The sequence below is a fragment of the Eimeria acervulina genome, genomic scaffold (genome assembly GCF_000499425.1).
Source record: "Eimeria acervulina Houghton genomic scaffold, Eah_scaff346, whole genome shotgun sequence".
Classification (NCBI taxonomy): domain Eukaryota; phylum Apicomplexa; class Conoidasida; order Eucoccidiorida; family Eimeriidae; genus Eimeria; species Eimeria acervulina.
In genome coordinates, this window is record NW_013549865.1 from 1 (window position 1) to 21,521 (window position 21,521).

The window sequence follows — 21,521 nt, forward strand, 5'->3', positions numbered from 1 at the left end:
TATATATATATATATATATATATATATATGATAAATATATAATCATATATATCATATATATACATCTATATATATATATACGTATATATTATATAATATATATCTATATATCTATATATCTATCTATATATATAATATAGTATTAAGATAATAATGCACATCTGCCTCCTCTTCCTGTAAAAGTCTCTTTACTTGCAGGTGTTTTGAGTCTAGCACTGAACGCCTGCATCAGAGTATAGAGAATTAGATATAAAACAAAATGTCTACAACAAAGGGTTTGCTTAATTATATATATTTAATTATATATATATTATGTTTATTTCTGTCTCTTTACTTTTATTCTGATGCCTGCAGCAAACAGAGGCCTCACAGCGTATAACACTTCGCCTCAGGAGACTGCCCTGTGTCTCTTTAACCCGCCTGCTGCTGCTGCTGCTGCTGCTGCTGGCAACAGAAGCAGCTTCGGCGTCTCTATTTCAGGTACAGTAGGAGAAGAAACTACTCAAATATCTATATTTCATTGAAAAATAAGGATGTGCAGCAGCAGCAGCAGCAGCAGCAGCAGCAGCAGCAGCGGGGGCCCACAGCAGTGAGCGGAAGCTGCCCCAGCCAGATGCGTCCTTCTCCTGCTCTTATATGACGTTTGTTTCTGTAAATATAATAAAATTATTTGCTTTTTTAATTATTATTGTCTTATATAGGGAAGATATATTTCAGATCTGTTGCTGCTGAGGTGCCTATACACCTGAATAAGGCTCTGTCTCTCGCGGTCACTTGGGGGGTCTTCTTCGTTTATCCGTTTATTTATCTTTCATTGCTTCTTTCTTCTTTTCTTTCTTTCCTTCTGCATGCATGCAACATTAAACTCCTTTACTTCCAGCTTGTCGGTGCTGGCAGCAGCAAACAGCAGCAACAGCAGCAGGAGCAGCAGCAGCAGCAAAAATATCATCGGCGGCAGCAGCAAACACACAAAAATAATCCCCCTTGATACTGTTTGGCGTATGCTGCAGCAGCTCCTTGCTTAGGTCTTGCGGTTTAGGGTTTAGTCTCCAGGGTTTAGTGTCAGGGTTTAGGGTTTAGGCGGCTCGTGTTGTAGCTGTGACTAAGGCGGTGGCTGCAGGGAATATTGCTTCTTCTGTTGCTGTTGCTGCTGTTGTTGTTGCTGCTGCTGCTGTCGCCGACCTGGGCAGCAACAGCAGCAACAGCAGCAGCAGCAGCAGCAGCAGCAGCAGCAGCAGAAACGACAGACATCCGATCTATCAAGGCAGCTCTGTGCAGGGGGACCTGCCTCAGAGATGGGCCGAGCAGCAGCAGGAACAGCAGCAGCAGCAGCAGCAAGCAACAGTAGCCACCAGAGCAGCGAGAGCTGCTGCTGCTTCGACGCAGCAGCAGCAATGAGGAATTGCGCATGAGGTGGGGAGCGACTGCAACGCGGGGGCCCCAGCAGCAGGACGGCGCTGATTAGCAGCCGCAGCAACAGAAGGAACAGCAGCAGCAGCAGCAGCAGCAGCAGCTGCAGCAGCAGCAGCAGTGGAGGCGATGGTATCTGTCTCTCCGTCTGAAAGCCATGTGCAGCAGTCTCTATCTTTCTCTTCTTTGTCTCTCCTCAAGGGCCCTACTGACGCTCTGCTGCAGCAGCAACAAACTGCAGCAGCAGCAAATAAACCTCTGCTGCCTCAGCAGCAAACTCCAGCAGCAGCAAATAAGCCTCTGCTGCAGCTGGGTAAATACAGGCGCCATCAGCAGCAGGAAGCTCCACCGCAGCGCCATCTGCTGCTTCCGGCCAGCAGCAGCAGCAGCAGCAGCAGCAGCAGGGAAATAAGCAGCAGCGGCAGCCGCAGCCGCAACAACAGCAAAAGCAGCAACAACAGCAGCACCAGGAGCAACGCTGCATCTCCTGTTGCTGCTGCTTGCTGCTGCGGTGTCTCTCACGCCCCCTCATCAGCTCCACAACACCTGCAAGGCTGCTGCAGCAGCAAACTGCGAACCTCTAGCAGCAGAAATAGCAGCAAAGAGATAAGCAGCAACAGCAGCAGCAGGGAAATAAGCTGCAGCAGCAGCAGCAGCAAGACAAACAGCACTGGCAGCTGCTGCTCCCTTACTGCTGAGCAGCAAATCCTAGGGGACAACAGCAGCAGCAAGCCAAGTACTGCCCCCCAGCAGGTAGCAGCAGCAGCAACAGCAGCAGCAGCTAAGGAAATAGCAGCAGCAGCAACTGCAGCAGCAGCAGCAGCAGCAGCAGCACCATGCAGGCAGGCAGCAGCTTCCCCTCCGCGCGCAGCGACTCCACTGTCGCCCTATCGGCGAGACTGTGGGGCGCCTGAAGAGATGCTGCAGCAGCACTTTGCTGCTGCTGCTGTTGCTGCAGCAGAACCTGCAGCCGTAGCAGCAGCAGAACCCGCAGCAACTGCAGAAGCAGCAACAGAACCTGCAGCGACAGCAGAAGCAGCAGAACCTGCAACGGCAGCAGCAGAACCTGCAGCAGCAGCAACAGCAGCAGAACCTGCAACAGCAATAGCAGAACCTGCTGCAGCAGAGACTGTTGCAGCAGCACCAGCAGAATCTGCAGCAGCAGCAACAGCAGCAGAACCTACAACAGCAGTAGCAGAACCTGCAGCAGCAGAAACTGTCGCAGCCGCACCAGCAGAACCTGCACCAGCAGCAACACCAGAACAATCTGCAGCAGCAGCAGGACCAGCAGAACCTGCAGCAGCAACAGAAGAAGCTGTTGCAGCAGCACCGGGAGAAATTGCAGCAGCACCAGCAGAACCTGCTGCAGCAGCACCAGCAGAACCTGCTGCAGCAGCACCAGCAAAACTTGCTGAAGCAGCAACAGCAGAACTTGCTGCAGCAGCAACAGCAGAATCTGCAGCAGTTACAATAGTACAGGAGGAAGAGGAGGCACCCGCAAGGGGGGCAGCACTAACGGCAGCAGCAACAGCAGCAGCAACACTATCGCCATCAATGAAGCCATTCACAGCAGCAACAGAAACTGCAGCAGCAACGCCTGCATCTGCAGCAGCACTAACGGCAGGAGCCGGAGCTGCAACAGCAGCACAAACTGCAGCGGCAGCCGCAGAAAAAAAAGCAGCAGCAAAACAAAATACTGCAGCAGAGCACAGCGTAGCGGCAACTGCAACAAAACCCGTGACAGCATTCTCTGCAGGACCGACAGCAGCAGCAGCAGCAGCAGCAGCAGCAGCAGAATCCGTAGCAAGAGCAGAAACTGCTGCCGCATCAGCCGCAGGAGGCACACCAACACTAATTGAAGCTGGAGAGGCTGCAGCAGCTGTTGCTGCAGAACCTGTAACAACAGCAGCAACAGAAGCTGCAGCAGCAGCAGTAGAAGCTGCAGCAGAAATTGCAGCAGCAGCAACTGCGGAATTTGCTGCAGTAGCAGCAGGAGCAGTTGGAGCAGCAGCAGCAGCAGCAGCAACAGCACTGGAAAGGGTACAAACTAAACCTGCAGAAACTGCAACCGTCGCAGCTGAAGAGCACATATCACCCGCAGCAGCAGATGCTGCTGCTGCTGCAGTTTCTGCTGCAGCAGAAACTGCAGCAGAAGCAGCCGCAGCAGCTGCAGAACCAGCAGCAGCAGCAGCAACACAAGAAATAACAACAACAGAAATATCAACAGAAGAAATTGCAGCGGCAGGAGCAGCAGCAGCACCAGCTGCACAACCAGCAGCAGCAGCAGCAGAAGCAGCAGCAGCAGCAGCAGCAGCAAAGTGGTCGCCGCCCAGCCTGACGAAGTTATTTCTGTCTCCACTTTGCTGCGGCTCTGTACCCTCTTCAGAGCTGAGCTCATCAGAAGGAGAAATACGCTCTTCTGCTGCTGCTGCTGCTTCTGCTGCTGCTGCTGCTGCACCCTCACGAGAGGCAGTGGCTGCAACCCCCACCTCCGACTTGGCTGCAGAAGCAAACGCAGCAGCAGCAGCAGCATCAGCAGCAATTGCAGCACCAGTTGCTGCTGCAAAAGCACTTGCAGCAGCAGACGTGTCTCAGCCCACCGGTGCCCGTATCGGGTGCAAGCAGCCTAAGCAGCAGCAAACCCTTTGGATGGATCTTGCTGCTGCTGCTGCTGCAGCTTCTGCCGCTGCTGCTGGTGATGCTGCTGCGGCTTCCGCTGCAGATCCACCACTGCAGCAGCAGTTTGCTGCCCCTTCAGGGCTGCCCGTAGTCGCTCTTCCCCTGTTACAGCAAATACAGCCGCCGCCGCAGCAGCAGCAGCAGACGCTGCTGCAGCGCCAGCAGCAGCAGCAGCTGCTGCTGCTACTGCAAAACACTCAGCAGCAACAGCAGCAGCTGCTGCAGCACTTTCCGCTGCAGCAGAGACACATGGCGTCAGTTGTTCCTTTAATTGGATACCCTCAGGCCTCCACTGTCTCGTGGGGCCCTGGATCAGCAGCAGCAGCAGCAGCAGCAACAGCAGCAGGAGCAGCAGCAGCAGCAGGAGGGACAGCCACGGCAGCGGCAGCACCCGCAGCATCAACGGTATTAACGCTGACAGCAGCAGCCCCAGCAGCAGCACAATTCACAGCAGCGCCTCCTCCTGCTGCTGCTGCTGCTGCACCAGCAGCAGCACAAAGTAGAGCAGCAGCAGCAGCTGCAGAATTTGCTTCGGTAAGAGGTGGAGCCGACTCAGTAGGATGGAGCGGAGGACAACGAACAGCAGCAGCAAAGACAGCAGCAGCAGGAACAGCAGCAGATATTTCGTGCTGCACCTGGGAAGAAAGACTTTGGCCTAAAGCCCCTGTTGCTGCTGCTGCTGCTGCTGCTGCTGCTGCGCCAACGGACTCAACAACAACAGCAGCAGCAGCAGAGCAAAGAAGGCCCCAGCATCAACACTGCAGCTGCGTCTCGTCGCTGCAGCGGACCCAGCGGCATGCTGTCGATAGTAAGGGCTGCTGTTGCTGCTGCTGTGGTTTTGTTCTGCTGCTGGAGCTGCTGCTGCTGCTGCTGCGCCTGCTGCTGATGCTGCTGCTGAATGCAGATGCAAAAACCCTTTTTTCTTGTGTGTGTGTGTGGACAGCTGCACCTGTACACGGCCTGGAGCCTGCTACTGCTGCTGCTGCCGCTGCTGCTGCTGCTGCTGCCGTACCCCCCAGCAGCAAGTTGCTGCTGCAGGAGAGGGGCTCAGCTTCTCTCATGGGTGCCGGCGGAGAGGCGGCTCGCGGGGCCTCTCTTTGGCGGGCGCAGCAGCAGCAGCAGCAGCAGCAGCAGCAGCAACAGAAGCAGAAGCAGCAACTACACCTGCTGCAACAGAGGAACTTTTGTTCAAGTCCGTGCTGCTGCTGCTTCCTCTCACATGCACTGAGTGGTGCCCCTAACCCAGCTAGCTAGCTAGCTAGCTAGCTAGCTAGCTAGATAGGTGGCTGGATGTTGCCTTGATGACTATCGAGCAGCTAGCTATCCGCCGACAAACAGCTAGCTAACAGCTAACTAACAGCTAACTATCCGATAGTCAGCAGCTAGCTAGCAGCTAGCTAGCAGCTAGCTAGCCAGAGGTCGCGTGAGGGAGATCCTGGGTGGCCGGTTTGGTGCCTTAATAAGCAGCTAGCTAGATAGACTCCTGCTAGTACTATGGCTAGCTAGCTAGCTAGCTAGTTAGCTAGCTAGTTAGCTAGCTATAGCCAGATACCTAGCTAGCTAGCCACCTACATCTAGCTAGCTCGCTAGATAGCTATGCTCAAAGGCAGGCAGGTAGATAGCTAGATAGGTGGCAGCAGCAAGGGAAGGAAGCAGCTGCTGCTGCTGCAGCAGCAGCAGGTCCGGTGGCTTGCGAACCGTTTCGTCGTTGGAGCTGCTGCTGCTGCCGCTGTTGCGCTGCAGGTGCAGCAGCAGCAGCAGCCCGGCAGCAGCTGCTGCTGCAGGAAACCCTCGCAGCCATTGCTGATGAACGGGAGGCCCTACTGCAGCAGCTGCCACAAAAGCAGCAGCAGCAGAAGGGAGGAAAGGCGCAGCACAAAGGCAGACGCCTGCAACAGACCCCCCAAGCTTGCGGCGGCAGCAGCAGCAGCAGCAGCAACAGCAGCAGCAGGTTAATAATCCCCACTGCAGCACCAACAACAGAGCCTCCTGCTTCTGCAACCCACACCATCAGTACCAGAAACCGAGATGCAGTGCTGCAGAGATTTGCTGTTGCTGCTGCTGCTGCTGCTTCTGCTGCTAAGCCGTCCTCGTTGCAGCAAACGCAGCAGCTTAGGGGCTGCCAGCAGCAGCAGCTGCTGCTGCGGCAGCAAGGCGACACACCAGAGGCTTGCTGCTGCGGCAGCAGCGCCAACACGGGCTTCAGCAGCAAGGGGTACAGGACCAAGGGGGGTAGCCCCCCAGCAGCAACAGCAGCATCAGCAGCAGCAGCAGCAGCTGTAGGTGCTGTTGGTGCTGCTACTTTTGTCTCCGGAGCATTGAAACGCAATGAGAGGAAAAGGAAAGAGCCGGTGGCTGCTGCTGCTGCTGCTGCTGCTGCGGCAAAGGCAGCAGCGGAAGCTGCCGACGCGGCAGCAGCTGCTGCTGCCTCAACAGTTGTGAAGTCTGCTGCAGCAGCAGCAGCAAATAAAATACGTGCAGCAGCACAAAACGAGCCTCCCGGAGTGGCGGGTGCTTCTCCACTTGTCAGTTGTGCTGCTGCACCTGCTGCTGCTGCACCTCTTGCTGCTGCTGCTGCGCCGGCTGCCGCTGCTGCTGCATCTTTTCATGATTATGCTGCTGCTGCTGCTGCAGCTGGGCACTACCAGCAGCAATTTGCACACTGCAAAGGCCCGAAAGTACTTGCTGCAGGGGCAGGAAGTAGCAGCAGCAACAGCAGCAGCAGCAGCAGCAGCAGAAACAGCTGCAGCAGAAGCAAGAACAGCAGCCCCCCTTACGCCAACAGAGGAGCAACGGTTCTAAGGAGCCTTCGGCCCCCAATTAAAAGGGCCCGCTGTGTTGGCTGCAGCTGTCAGCAAGAAGCACAGCAGCAACAGCAGCAGCAGAAGCAGCAGAAGCAGCAGAAGCAGCAGCAGCAGCAAAGGAGGCCAGTAAGCGCTTCTGCCGAAGCAGCGGCAATGCTGCGAACCCCGTGCAGCAAATCCCGCAGATATCAATCAGCTCCAGCTTACAGATGTACCCCCAGCAGCAGCAGCAGCAGAAGCAACAGGAAGAGCAGCAGCAGCAACAGCAGCAGCAGGAATACGATACGTAGAGCAACAGAACAAACAGACGCGCCTTCTCCGAGCGAACTGCTGGCTGAGTTGCAGCCAGCAGACTCTCGTCCTGCTGCTGCTACTGCTACTGCTGTACCTCTGTGCTTCCCACAGCAGCAGCAGCAGCAGCAGCAGCAGCGGGTGCAGGCCACAGCTTCAAGGAATGCAGTACGCGAGCAGCAGCAAAAGCGGTATGATGAAAAGCTGTCGAGAATGAGGCGCCAGCTGCAGCAACAGCAGCAACAGCTGCTGTTGCTGCAGCAGCAGCACCCTCAGCTGCACCCTCCATGGAACAGTAGCACTGCCCCTGCAGTCACAACAGCAGCAACAGCAGCAGCAGCAGCAGCATCTCAGGTGTCTTCGCAGCTCCGCATACCCCCCAAGTTACCAGCAGCAGCAGTTGAGGCCATCTCGGCGAGGTAAGGAGAGCAGCAGCAGCAGTAGCAGCGGCAGCAGCAGCAGCAGCAGCAGAGGACCATTGTGTTGCTGCTTACCGTGTGATTGTCCTCAGGCTGCACGGCCGAGCGAAACAAATGAAAGAGATGCGTCTCTTGCGGCAGCAGCTGCAGCAGCAGCAAGAGTTGCTGCAGCTGCAACAGCAGCAGCGGGACAGCTTCGTCAGAGCTTCTGGCTGGCCTACCAGCAGCAGCAGCAGCAGCAGCAACAGCAGCAGCAACAACACTAGAAGAAAAACACAGCAAAACGGCTGGGGGACGCAGGCGCTGCCTTACTATGAACGGGAAGTGCTGCGGAAGCTGCAGCAGGACAAGCTGCAGCAGCAGCAGCAGCAACATAGACAGCAGCACAAGAAGATGCAGCAGCAGCAGCAGCCACAGCAGCTGGAGCAGCTGCAGGAGCGGTTGCAGCAGCCTGATAATCAAGAGGAGTCCGAGGCAGGTGCTGCAACTGCTGCATATAGCAGCAGCAAAAATACACAGAAGTTGCAGCTGCGCGAGCAGCAACAGGAGCAACAGCAGGAGAAGCAACAACAGCAGCAACAGCAGCAGCAGCGGCAGCAGCAGCAACAGCAGCAACAGCACGCTTCGAACGGGCCTTCTCTTGCTGCTGTTGGCGAGGCAAGGAATGACCCCTGCTTGTCTCCTTCCTCTTCCTTGCAGCAGCAGCAGCAACAACAGCAGCAACAACAGCAGCAGCAACAACAGCAACATGTACGTCAACAGCAGCAGCAGTTGCATCAGCAACCACACCACGTGCAGCGACAGCAGGAGCAGCAGCAGCAGCAGTTGCAGCAGCAGCTGCTTCACCAGCAGCAGCAAGAGCTCCTTTTCCTGAGGCAGGAGGAGCGGAAGCATCAACAAATGCTGCAGTGTCTGCAGCAGCAGCTGCAGCAGCACCAGCAGCAGCAGAAGCAGCATCTGCTGCGGCACAACCACAAGCTGCAGCAACTCATAAAGCAAAACCAGCACCTGCAGCACCAGCTGCACCAACAGCAACTGCAGCAACAGCAGCTGCAACAACATCAGCTGCAGCAACAGCAGCTGCGGCAAAAGCAACTGCACCAACAGCAGCTGCAGCAGCATCAGGAGCAGCTGCAGCAACAGCAGCTGCAGCAGCAGCAGCTGCAGCAGGGGCAGCTGCAACAACAGCAGCTGCAGCAGGAGAAGCTGCAACAACAGCAGGTGCAACAACAGCAGGTGCAACAACAGCAGGTGCAACAACAGCGGCTGCAACAACCGCAGCTGCAGCAAGAGCAGCTGCAGCAAGAGCAGCTGCAGCAAGAGCAGCTGCAGCAAGAGCAGCTGCAGCAGGAGCAGCTGCAGCAGGAGCAGCTGCAGCAGGAGCAGCTGCAGCAAGAGCAGCTGCAGCTGCAGGAGCAGCAACACAGCGAAGAGGTACCTACTGAGGCACCTAAAGCCACAATAAGGCCTTTCTACGCCGCGCAGCAGGAGCCGCAGCAGCAGCAGCAGCAACTGTTGCTGCAGCAGAAGTCGCAGCAACCGCAGCAACAGCAGCAGCAGCAGCAGGAGCAAGAGCCGCAGCAGCAACAGCAACAGCAGCAGCAGCAACAAGATCCAAGAGTGCAGCAGCAGCAAGAAACGGAGGTGCCAGCGTCTACTGAAGCTGGTAGTAACGGCGCTGCTGCTCTCTACACCTGCGCTTCTGTGGAATCTCCTGCTGCTGCTGCTGCTGCTGCTGCTGCTGCGTGGAGGAGCAGCAGCTTCTCCAAGGGCTGCAGCAGACAATGTTCCGACGGGGAATGGCGCTGCCGCACTTATGGTGCTTCATCTGCTGCAGCTGCACCTGCTGCAGCTGCACCTGCTGCAAGCATGCAGCTGCAGCAGCAGCAGCAACAACAGCAGCAGCAACAGCTGCAGCTGCTGCCACTAGAGGTCAGCCTTCGGTCGCCTGAGGCTGAGGAGGGCGAAGAAGGAGCAATAGACGAGCAGGACGCCGCTGCAGCAGCAGCAGCAGCAACAGCAGCAGCAGCAACGGCGACAGCAACAGCAACAGCAACAGCAGCAGCAGAAGCTACAGCAGCAGCACCACCGCCACTAAGGGGCCTGTCCGCTGAGCAGTGGTCTGAAGGCGAGTGGAAAGAGACACCGCGCCCTGGGCACCGCATGCAGCAGTTTTTCACCTCTAAACAGCTGCAGCAGCAGCAGCAGCAGCAGCAGCAGCAACAGCAGCAGCAGCAAATGTATGCACAGCTCGACGCCCTCGCGCAAAGCCTTTCGGTCCCTTCCGGCTACAACAACGCCGCAGGAAACTCCACGTCCCAGCAGCAGCAGCAGCAGCAGCAGCAGCAACAGCAGCAGCAGCAGCAGCAGCAACGTGTTCATGGCTCTCGCTCGGCTCCGGCCTCCTCGCCGTCTCTGCTACAGCAGCTGCGCAGGCTGTACGGCAGAGGCAGCAGCCAGCAGAGATGGCAGCAGCATCAGCAACAGCAACAGCAACAGCAGCAGCAGCAACAGCAGCAACAGCAACCGCTACAGTACGCACACGGCTGGGTAACAGATAACAGGCTGGAGGAGATCAGAGATATCCAGGAGCAGCGCGTAGCAGCACTGCTGCAAAAGCAGCTGCAGCAGCAGCAGCAGCAACAGCTGCTCTTGTTGCAGGAGCGACAGCAGCAGCAGCTACTGCGACAGCAGCAAGAGGCAAGATCTCACCAGCCTCTGCTGCAGCAACAATGCTGGATAGGCAGCGACGCCCCACAAACAAAACAGACACACGTCTTCGGTCTCAGCAGCAACGGCCTGCAGCAGCAGCAGCAGCAGCAGCAGTGGCACAAGGAGGCGGAACAGCCGCAGCTCCCCACAGGAGACAGGAGCTGCACTTGTCCTTGCAGCGAGACGGGTATCCTCCAACAGCAGCAGCAGCAGCAGCAGCAGCAACGACAGCGGCAGCAGCAGCAGCAGCAGCACCAACAGCAGCAGGACGCAAAGCTCTCTAGCGACTTCAACTGTACGAGTTTCTTCTACTTCCCCAGAGGGGGAGCTGAGTCGCTTGTTGCTGCTTCTGGTCCTGCTGCTGCTGCTGCTGCTGCTGCTGCCACTTCGAGGGCACCAGCAGCAGCAGCAGCAACAACAGCAACAACAAGAAGCAGTACTTCACGTCGCCCGCTTTCGGGCAACGGCCACCTCCTGCAGCAGCAGCAAAATGATTCACACCTGCAGCAACAGCAACAGCAGCACGAACAGCTTCAGAAGCAGGTAGAGCAGCAGCAGCAGCAGCAACCTAAATGCCATGTTATCGAGAGCAGCAGCAGCAGATCAGCCCGCGGGGGGCACCAAGCACTACGAAGCGCTGCAGCACCAGGAGCAGCAGCAAGAGCAGGAGCTAGAACATCTTTGCAGCAGCAGCAGCAGCGCTTGCTGCTGCAGCAGGGGACGCGACGGTCTATGAGGTCAGGAAGGCCGAGGCCCCTACCTACCCCCACTCATGAGCAGCAGCAGCAGCAGCAGCAGCAGCAGCAGCAGCAGCAGCAACGGCAGCAGCAGGCAGCAAAACAATTCGCTTCCAGCGGGTCTCCAAGCTGGGCTCATACAATGCAGCAACGGCTGCAGCAACAGCAGCAGCTGCAGCAACATCCACAGCAGCAGCAGCTGCAGCAACAGCAGCAGCTGCAGCAACATCCACAGCAGCAGCAGCAGCAACACCCAGCCACCCCACACAAGGAGCATAATCTGCAGCCGTCCATTGCTGTTTCTACTCCTGCTGCTGCTGCTTCTGCTGCCAACCAGCAGCAGCAGCAGCACCAACATTCGCACATTATACCGCGAAGGAGCCCTTTTAGATTCCGCTCGCAGCAAACAACTCGACAGCAGCGGCAGCAGCAGCAGCAGCAGCAGCAGGAGCAGCAGCAGAGCCTGCAAAACCCGCAGAAAACGTTAGTGCTCCCCTCAAGGGTAGAGCACGCACAGCAGCAGCAGCAGCAGAAGCAGCAGCAGCATTGGGGCTGGGTGACGTCTCGCCGTTTATAGCTGATGAAGCCTTGGAATCCTTAGGATTCCGCAGTTAGCTGCCTATACACCCCAAGGGCTCCCTTGCAGCAGCAGCAGCAGCAACCGTAGCAGCAACAGCAGCACAAGCATTACAAGGGTCTCGTTGCAGCAGCAGTAGCAGCAGCAGAAACATTAGGTGCTGCAGCAGTTTTTGCTGCTGCAGCTGCAGCAGGAGAAACATTAGGTGGTGCAGTAGTCTTAGTTGCAGCAGCAGCAGCAGCAGCTGCTGCTGCTGCTGCTGCAGCAAGACGCAGGGAGCTGTTTAAATACCGCAGCAGAAGCTGCGAATTGTTTTTGTTTCATCTTTGTCTCTGGTTTGTCTCTCTTTGTGCTTTGTTTGTTTTATTAACAAATAAATAAATAAATAAATAAATAAATAAACACCACACAAGGGCAAAGGGCAGTAAAATATACGAAACAATTCTGCTGCAGCTGCAGCAACAGCAGCAGCAGCAGCAGCAACGGCAGCAGCAACGGCAGCAGCAACGGCAGCAGCAACAGCAGCAGTCGTAGCTGGAGCATCCGCTGGTCCCCCAGTGCACGTGAAGGTGTTCCAATTAGCATGCTGCTGCCGCTTTTGCTGGTGCTGCTGCTTCTGCTGCTGCTGCTGCTGCTGCTGCTGCAATGACTCCTGCCGCTGCTGCTGTCGTCGCTGCAGCAGCAGCAGCAGCAGCAAGATGCAACGAAAGGACAACCCTACGGCCAGAAGCAAACACTAGGACACTGAGCCCAGACGATAAACTCTAAACCCTAAACCCTAAACCCTACACCCCAAGACCTAATCCCTAAACCCCAAACCCTAAACCCTAAACCCCAAACCCTAAACCCTAGAAGCCCTTAACTTTAGGCTCTAGCACTTATGCGCTATGTGGTAGGCCCTATATCGTAACCCCTGAAACCCCAAACCCTAAACTCCAAACCCTAAACTCTAAACCCTAAACCCTAAACCCTAAACCCTAAACCCTAAACCCTAAACCCTAAACCCTAAACCCAATACCTTAAACCCTAAACCCTAAACCCTAAACCATAAACCATAAAAAGATCGGAAGAGCGTCGTGTAGGGAAAGAGTGTAGATCTCGGTGGTCGCCGTATCATTAAAATAACCCTAAAGAACCCTAAACCCTAAACCCTAAACCCTAAACCCTAAACCCTAAACCCTAAACCCTAAACCCTAATACCTTAAACCCTAAACCCTAAACCCTAAACCATAAACCATAAAAGTAAACCCTAAAGGGGCTTCTACCAGGCGGTGTTTGGAGAAGGGAGTAATGAGAGAAAAAAGAGTAAAAAGCTGCCGAGACAAAACAGCAAAAGACAACACAATTGCTGGTCGGTCGGCCGCGGAGTGGCAGCACACGACTGCTGCTGCTGCTGCTGCTGCTGCTGCTGCGGCTAGAGGGATTGTTATCTATCCAAGGCGGTTTTTTCAGCAGTTAATATCTCTTTAATTTCATGTTATGAGCAGCAGAAGCCCAGCACAAGTTGCTGCTGCCGCTACTGCTGCTGCTGCTACTGCTGCTGGGGCTAGTAAGACACCTCCGGCTGCCGCCGCCGACGCAGCAGCAGCAGCAGCAGCAGCAGCAGCAAATTGAGGCGTTTAGGGGCCTTTGCAGCGGAATTCATTTCTAGAGGAGATTAAAGAAGGGTTCCTTCTCTTGGGGTGGGGAGAGCTGCTCTCCTGGTAGCAGCAGCAGCAGCACTAGCAGCAAGAGCAGCAGCAGCAGGACGCGAGCAGCAGCAGCAGCAGCAGCAACGCTGAGACCAGCAGCAGGAGAAACCCTATGTGAAGATCAGAGCCAAGGAAGGTCCTAAGGGGCCAACTTGCCGCCGCCGCCTCAGCCGCAGCAGCAGCAGCAGCAGCAACAACGGGAGCAGCAGCAACGCGAGGCTCCTTCGATTGAGCTGTCTGTGTACTTTGGCTGCTCTTGCTGCAGCAGCTGAAGCAGCAGCAGCACCATCCACCCCACGCTGCAAGAGAGACTTAGCCTTCTGTGAAAGACACCCTTCCGCAGCAGCAACAGCAGAGAGATCGACAGCAGCAGCAGCAGCAGAAGCAGCAACAGCAGTACAGCGTAGCTTATGGGGGCCTCCGTCTCTTCTGAGGAGAGCCGCCTGCAAGCCGCGCTGCTGCTGCTCTCACAAGACCCACAGGCCGAGGCTTTCTATCAGCAGCAGCAGCAGCAGCAGCAGCAGCAGCAGCAGCAGCAGCAGCAACAGACGAAAGGGAGACAGCAGGAAGAATGGCGCTTCCTTGCCTTGGCCCTGCTGCAGCACTTTGGGAAGGAGTCTCCTTGCCGCTGGTTTGTGCTGCTGCTTTTGCTGCTGCTGGAGTTGCTGCTCTCGCTGCAGTTGCTGCCGTTCGTGCTGCTGTCGTTGCTGCTTCTGCTGCACATACGCTTGCTGTTGCTGCTGCTGCTGCTGTGATATCCGCAGGTCTGACGTGGGGTGTATAGACAGCTTGTGGCGCAAAGGACAGCAACTTGCTGCAGAGGCCCCTCTGCTGCTGCACGATCTGCTGGCGGCGCTGCAGCTGCAGCAGGAGCAGCAGCAGGAGCAGCAGGAGCAGCAGCAGGAACAGCAGCAGCAGCAGCAGCAGCGTCTTGTTGTGAATTACACAGCTCATGTGCCTTCAGGCGATGCTCCTTCTCCCGCTGCAGCAGCTGTGGCTGCTGCGGATGGCGCAGCAGCAGCAGCAGCAACAGCAGCAGCAGCAGCAGCAGCAAGAGTAGTCGAAGCAGCAACGGCATTCGAGAGCTGGCAAACCGACACTCTGCTGCTGCTACAGGTGGCCCAGCTGCTGCTGCAGTCTCCTGCATTGTTTAAGGTAAGGCTTAGCTGCTCTTTCTATCAGCAGCAGCAGCAGCAGCAGCAGAAGCAATAGCACCACTACGTGTTGCTGCTGCTGCAGTCAATTGAAATGCGCTACTTCCTGCTGCAGCTTCCGCTGCTGCTCTCATGCTATTGCTTCTGTTTCTGCTGTCGTTGCTGCTGCTGCTGTTGCTGCGGTTGCAGCACCTCGCAAAGGCCCCACAGTATTCCCCGCTGCGGCTGCTGCTGCAGCAACTGCTGCTGGGAGCGAGGCGCATGCGCTGCGCCTTGAGGTTGCCTAAAGCAGCAGCAGCAGCAGCAGCAGCAGCAGCAAAGCGTACGGCAGATAGGAGAACATCGTTAAGCGCACAGCAGCAGCAGCAGCAGCAACAGCAGCAGCAGCTCCTGCCGCGTCTGTATGTGCAGCAGCTCGCCCTTGTAAGGGCCCTATTAGCGCTGGTGCTGTACCTTGGCTGGCGAGTAGCCATACACCTGGAGCAGCAGCAACAGCAGCAGCAACAGCAGCAGCAGCAGCAGCAGCAGCAGCGGTTGACATCTAAGGAGAGACGGCAGCTGCTGCAGCTGCATGCGTTTTCCGTGGCTTGGCGAGAGAGATGGGTAGACACTGATTTGCTGCTGCAGTTGCTGCACTTCTGTCGCTTCCTGCAGCAGCAGCAGCAGCAGCAAGGGAGCTGCGGCGGCGGGGAACATCCAATGTGCAGCGCGACAGCAGCAGCAGCAGCAGCAGCAGCAGCAGCAGATGGTGCTGCTGCAGCAAACCGGGATCTCCCCCTCTCACTTCTCCACGTCTGCGTCCACCCGTCAGCTGTACATACACCTCAAATATCTGCTGCTGCGCAGCAACAGACAAGCAGCAGCAGCAGCAGCAGCGGTGGGCGCGTTGCTGCTCTTGATGCTGCTGCTGCAGAGGGGTCTTCAGAATCACCGGCGGCAGCAGCAGATGCAGCGGCAGCAGCAGATGCAGCAGCAACAGTAGCAGCAGCAACAGCAACCCAGGCCCCAGACCGTAGCTCTCGTCAGCAGAACAGAGGCTCTGCAGCAGCAAACCAGCGTGTGGACAAGGCAGCAGCAGCGCGAGTACCTGTTGCTGCTGCTCCTGCTGCTGCAGACTGGATAGCTGCAGCAGATGCTGAAGTTGTGTGCGCCGTGCTCCAGCTTTGCTGCTGCTGCTTGGGAGAGAAGCTGCACAGCCCCCTGCTGCTGCTGCTGCGAGGGGTTGCTGCATGCAGCAGCAGCAGCAGCGTAGGGCTCATCCTTGACCTAACTCAACACCCCAATGAGAGATGCAGACTCAGGGTAAAGCCGCTGCTGCTGCTGCTGTTGCTGCTGCTGCTGTTGGTGCTTCTGCTGCTGCTGCTGGAGGGGGTTGTGCTGCTGCTTCGGAAACGGGTTGCTGCAGCTTCTGCCAACTCGCCCGTTGCTGCTGCTGCTGTTGTTGCTGTTGCTGCTGCTGTTGCTGCTGGTGCAGCAGCAAAGGGTTACGACTGCTCGGGTTGTGCGTTGGAGGTGCTTCTGTGTACATTTCGTTTTGCTGCTGCAGGCACTGCTGCTGCTGCAGCTGCTGCTGCTGCACTCGTCTGCAGCCCTGAGGAGTCAAATTGCTGCTGTTGCTGTCCGAGTCGGTATGCTGCTGCCGCTGCTGCTGCGGCTGCTGCAGCTGTTGCAGCGAGGTGACGCACAGCAGCAGAACCCCTCCTGCTCTGCTGCACCTGCTGGCCTTACACTGCAGCAGCAGCAGCAATCGCAGCAGCAAGAGTTGTGGCAGCAGCGACAGGAGCTGCTTGAGAAGCAAGACAGCTTAGAGCAAGAGCCTCCTCAATCTGAGGACGCTGGGGATGACTTTGCTGCTGCTGCTGCTGCTGCTGCCAGCGGCAGCAGCAGCTTGCTGGTGTTGCAGACTAAGCAGCAGCAGGTGCACCAGACGGAGGAGGCCCTGCTGCTGAGTGTTCTGGCGCTGCTCTATGGCGAGCCTTCGGGTGACTGGAGCAGCAACAGCAGCAGCAGCAGCAGCAGCAGCAGCAGCAGCAGCAGCAGCGACAAACAAGCTACGGTGCAGCTGGTTAATTTGCTGCCGCCCTCTGCCGTGCTGCAGCTGCAGCAGCTCGCCTCCCCATCACCCGGAACTGCTGGCCGTACTTGCAGCAGCAGCAGAAGCAGCAACAACAACAGCAGCAGCAACAGCAGCAGCAGCAGCAGCGATTTAGGCGGCGTCCTTTGCCCTGTCGTAGGGCGCTGTGCTGCAGCATCAGAGGAAATTCTGCTGCTAGAATGGGAGTGCAGCAGCAGCCGCAGCAGCAAAAGCAGTAGCAAGTGCAGCAGCAGCAACAGCAGGAACAGCAGCACAATGCTGCAGCCACACTGCAGCAAATGGAATCCCCCCATGAAGTGGCGTTTGTTTGCTGCTGCACTGCAGCAAGCTGTTCGGCATCAGCAGCAACAGCAGCAGCAACAGCACCAGCGGCTCACTGACAGCAGCAACTACCTCCCAGCTTTGCTGCTGCTGCTGCAGCAGCAGTGGGACGATCTGCTGCTGTTCCGCGGTCTCTGCGGCGGGGTGTACGTGGAGCTACTACAGGAGGATTGGAGGTCTCTCTTGCTGCTATACGTGCAGCAGCAGCAGCAGCAGCAGCAGCAGCAGGACCAGCAGCAGGTATTTCCTAGTTATCAGAGCTTCCTTCGCCTACCGGCGGGCGTTGGAGGCGATCGTCGTCAGCAGCAGCAGCAGCAGCAACTGCTGCTGCTGCAGCAACAGCACTGCGGTGTACAGAAACCTCCCGTGAGGCTTGCTGCTGTGCAACAGCTTCTCCGCCGCTTGTCGCTGCTGCAGCGCATGCAAAGAAGGCGCGCTGCAGCAGCAACTGCTTCATTGAGCTGCAGCAGCAGCAGCAGCAGCAGCAGCAGCGAGGTGTGGGGTTGGGAGTTGCTGGATCTTCACTCCCTGGGAAAGCCGGTAGATAGCAGCAGCAGCTGCAGCAGCAGCAGAAGGGGCAGCAGAAGCAAAGGCGCTGCAAAAGGATGTGAGGTGCTGCTCAGCAGTTCACAGGCAGCAACAGCAGCAGCAGGATCTGCTGCCGCTGCTGCTGCTGCTGCTGCTGCTCGCGTTGCTGAGGGAGCCGCATGCAGCCTGCTTCGGCGCGGCAGCGAGGAGTTGCTGCTGCTGCAGCACTCTGCTGCAGCAGACGTTGTGGAAGACCCTTCAGCCATGTGCACTGTAGGCTGCTTTTGCTGCTGCTGCTGGTGCTGCTGCTACTGGTGCTGCTGTCGCTGCTGCTGCTGCTTGTGCTGTTGCTGCTATTGCTGCTGCTGCTGCTGTTCTGCTTGGTGGCGCTTTGCTCATTTGGTTGTGTTGCAGCAGTGCTGCACAGTGCAGCTGCTGCTTCTGCTGCGGGTGTTTCTACTTTCTGTTGAAGTATTGCTGCTGCTGCTGCTAGTATCTGTCCTGTTCCTGTTGTTGCTGCTGCTGCTGTTGCTGCAACAGTTGAAGCGTCTGTTTCCTTCTTGCGTGCGCTGGTGGTGCCTCTCAGGCGGTGGTGCAGCAGGTGCTGCTGCACTCAGCAGCACCTGCTGCTGCTTTCTTGCCGCCGCTGCTGCTGCTGTGGCAGCGGCTGCTGCAGTGTTATCCGCAAGCGCTGCTGCTTCATAGCAGCAGCAGCAGCAGCAGCAGCAGTAGCAATCCTCTGCAGCATGACCCGTTTCTTCAGGGAGACTCGCCCTTTGCTGCTTGCGGCGCAGATGCTGCTGCTGCTTCAGCGGGTCTATCCACCGCACCAGCAGCAACAGCAGCAACAGCAACAGCAGCAACAGCAGCAGCAGCAACAGCAGCAGCAGCAGCAGCAGGGCATGGCCCCTGTGTACAAGGGGTGGAGGTTGCAGTTTCCCTGCTGCAGCAAGGTAGTTTACTGCCTCCAGCAGCGCGTTGCTTAGCACTTAACGTGTTGTTGCTGCTGCTGACTGCAGCAAGGCAGCAGCAGCAGCAGCAGCAGCAGCACGTGGCCTGGCTGCTGCTGCGGAGCAACGGGCATTCGATTCTGTTGTTGCTGCTGCACGCATTCGTCGCTCAGGAGCTGCGGCAGTTGCATCTGAAGATGCAGCAGAAGCAGCAGCAGAAAGAGCAGCCGCAGCAGCAAAGCGCAGCAGTTCATTGCAAGAGCAACCGCCATGCAGCAGCAGAAGCGCTGCTGCTTCTGCTGGGCCTTCCTGAAGGAGCAGCAGCAGCAGCAGCAGCAACAGGGGCTGCAGCAGCAATGGCAGCAGCAGCAGCAGATTGTGGGAATGGTGCAGCTTCTCATGCTGCCCAGGATGACTGCAAGGCTACTCGGGGGAGGAGGGGCTGCAGCAGCAGCAGCAGCAACAGCAGCAGCACCAGCGGTAGTAATAGCAGCAGCAGCAGCAGCAGTAATAGCAGCAGCAGGAGCAGCAGCAACAACAGCAGCTTAAACAAAAGCAGCAGCAGACCCGTGAAGATACCTCATAGGCGGCCAGCTGTGCAAACCCAAATTTCTTCCTCGTTGACAGAGCAGCAGCAGCAGCAGCAGCAGCAGAAGCAGCGGCAGCAGCAGCAGCAGCAGCTGCAGCAGGCAAGCCAGCGCGAAGCCCCCTTGCTGCCTTCCCTTCTCAGTGCTCCCCGCCGCGCGCCGTACGATGACCCCTGCAGCAGCGTGGGCAGTCTATGCAGCAGCAGCAGCAGCAACAGCAGCAGCGGCAGCAGGAGTGGATGCGCTCAAGGTGCGTGCAGCAGCGATGTCAACAGCAACAGCAACAGCTGCAGCAGGAAGCGCAGCAACCGCTGCAGCAGATGGAAACAAACGCATGCATATCACGGCGTGCATAGCGTGGGAGCAGCGGCAGCAGCAGCAGCAGCGGCAGCGGCTACGGAAGCAGCAGCAGCAGCAGCAGCAGCAGCAACAGCTACAGAAGCAACAGCAGCAGCGGATCGCCAGCCAGTCAACGAGCAAAACCTGCTGCAGCAACGCAGCAGCACCTTGCTGCAACAGCAGTGGGAGGAGCGCGAGGGTTGTGTTAAGGGGCCCGTGGATTTGAAGCAGCCGCAGGATGAAGAGCAGCAAGAGCAGCAGCAAAAGCAGCATACGCAACAGCAGCAACAGCAGCAACAGCAGCAGGACCATCAGCAGCAGCTGCTGCTGCTGCCAGCAGATGCCCCGTTTGCCGTCGCAACAATCTCACCAGCAGAGGCAGCTGCTGCACTGCAGGTGCTGCACTTGGGGTGTACGTACAGCTCAGCGTTGGCGCGGAAGCTGTGCTGCAGTCGCGGCACCCTGCAGCAGCTGCTGCTGCTGCTGCTGTTACCCCCGCAGCACGAAAGACTGGCGCTTGCTGCAGCAAAGCTGCTGCTGCTGCTGCTGCGCAAGTATCCCGCTGTAGCTCTGCTGCTGCAGCAGGAGGCTGCTCTGCCGATTTGCTGTGCTGCTGCATGCAGATTTGCTTCGAGGTCCGCCAGCAGCAGCAGCAGCAGCAGCAGCAGCGCAGCGGGGGCGCAATGTGCCTCTGCAGGGGTTGCTGCTCGGGTTGCTGCATGCAAGTTGCTTCGACGCATTGCAGAAACACTGAATGGGTTTCGGCTTGAGCCCAGCAGCAACAGCTGCTGCTGCTGCTGCAGCAGCAGCAGCAAGGATCTCAACACCTGCTGCTGCTGCTGCTGCTGCGGTGGTGTGGCACTGGGTACGCAGTACCTCTGCAGGCTGCTGCCGAGCCCGCTGGCTCGCCTGCTGCTGGGTGATGCTTCTCTCATCCTCCCTGCTGCGGCAGCAAATGGAGCAGCAGCAGCAGCAACTGCAGCAGCAGCAACTGCAGAAGCAATAGCACCAGCTGCAACAGCAACACCAGCACCAGCAACACCAAAGGCAACAGAAGGAGCAGCAGCAAGAGCAGCACCAGCACCAGCAGCAGCAACAGCAGCAACAGCAACAGCAGCAGCCAAGCGGGGGCCCGTAGCTTTGGCTTCCCTTTTCGCTTATTGTGCTGCAGGGGCAGCTGTAGAGACACCTCAACTCATTTGGAGCCGCATGCTGCAGCAGCAACTGCTGCAGCAGCTGCGTAAGCCCATCTCCAGTTTGCTGCAGCGGGACAGCAGCAGCAGCAGCAGCACAAGCGACGGCCTCAGCTTTAGTAGTGCACTGAACGCGCCATGCCACATGCAGCAGCAGCTGCCTGCAGCAGCAGCAGCTGCAGCAGCAACAACAACTGACAGCCCTGTAGGGGCGAATGAAGCGGCAGGAAGTACTCCATGTACTACTGCTGCTGCTGCTGCTGCTGTTGCTGCTGCTCCGGGTGCGCTTAGCTGCGCTCTCATCTATGTACATCACAAGCAGCTGTCTCTGCTGCTTACAGCAGAAAGGGTTTATGTGTCTCCTGCGCTTCTGCGAGCGGAGGCCTTGTGGAGTTGGTTGCTGCAGCAAATAAAGCAGAGCAGCAGCAGCAGCAGCAGCAGCAGCACACAATGCCTGCACCGAACAGCAGCCATCTGTGCGTCTACCACTCTTTAGAGAAACAGCATCAGTTGCAGCAGCAGAAGCAGCAACACGCAAGCAAATGCGCTGCACAGAAGCCGGCATGGTCAGCAGCAACAGCAGCAGCAGCAGCAGCTTCAGTGCACGGAGCTGCTTTGCAATGCTGGTGCACTGTGGCGCAGCAGCAGCAAATGCTCCTGCTGCAGGAGATGCAGCTGCTGCCGCTGCCTCGCCGAAGGTTGCAGCCGCTCCCTCACAAGTGCTGGCGCGCGCCGCCGCAGCAGCAGCAGCAACAACAACAGCAGCAGCAACTGCAGCAACCGCGGCCAAAGGAGAAGCAGCAAGAACCGCACCAGCAGCAGCAGCAGCAGCAGCGCCCTGTGACACTCTTGCTGCAGCTCGTAAAGTGCTTCCGCACCCATCTCGGGTTGAGGCTGCAGGAGCAGCAGCAGCAGCAGCAGAGGGAGCATGGTGGCGCTGGTAGCAGCAGCAGCAGCAACAGCAGTAAGGGCAGCAGCAGCAGCACCGAAACATGCAGTTCAAGAAAAATCTGTAGCGAAGTTGATTTGCTGCA

General features: G+C 57.4%; 2 protein-coding genes across 2 annotated transcripts in view; both read left to right on the forward strand.

Moving 5' to 3' along the window:
- Nucleotides 1-1,539: 1,539 nt before the first annotated feature.
- On the forward strand, nucleotides 1,540-11,629 carry EAH_00034160 (hypothetical protein, conserved; the record flags this gene model as incomplete). Its single annotated transcript, XM_013395820.1, has 4 exons — nucleotides 1,540-4,897; nucleotides 5,033-5,281; nucleotides 5,833-7,603; nucleotides 7,696-11,629. 4 exons carry the CDS (start codon nucleotides 1,540-1,542, stop codon nucleotides 11,627-11,629), a joined length of 9,312 nt encoding a protein of 3,103 aa, XP_013251274.1.
- A 2,101-nt stretch (nucleotides 11,630-13,730) lies between these two features.
- The window catches only part of EAH_00034170 (hypothetical protein, conserved), a gene marked incomplete at both ends in the record, with an annotated part of 18,006 nt that continues 10,215 nt past the window's right edge, over nucleotides 13,731-21,521 (forward strand). Inside the window, 8 exons of the mRNA XM_013395821.1 lie at nucleotides 13,731-13,951; nucleotides 14,085-14,475; nucleotides 14,664-15,776; nucleotides 16,021-17,691; nucleotides 18,005-19,706; nucleotides 19,918-19,979; nucleotides 20,168-20,768; nucleotides 20,870-21,427. Coding sequence (XP_013251275.1) covers nucleotides 13,731-13,951; nucleotides 14,085-14,475; nucleotides 14,664-15,776; nucleotides 16,021-17,691; nucleotides 18,005-19,706; nucleotides 19,918-19,979; nucleotides 20,168-20,768; nucleotides 20,870-21,427 — 6,319 coding nt within the window. The remainder of the gene's footprint in view (nucleotides 13,952-14,084; nucleotides 14,476-14,663; nucleotides 15,777-16,020; nucleotides 17,692-18,004; nucleotides 19,707-19,917; nucleotides 19,980-20,167; nucleotides 20,769-20,869; nucleotides 21,428-21,521) is intronic.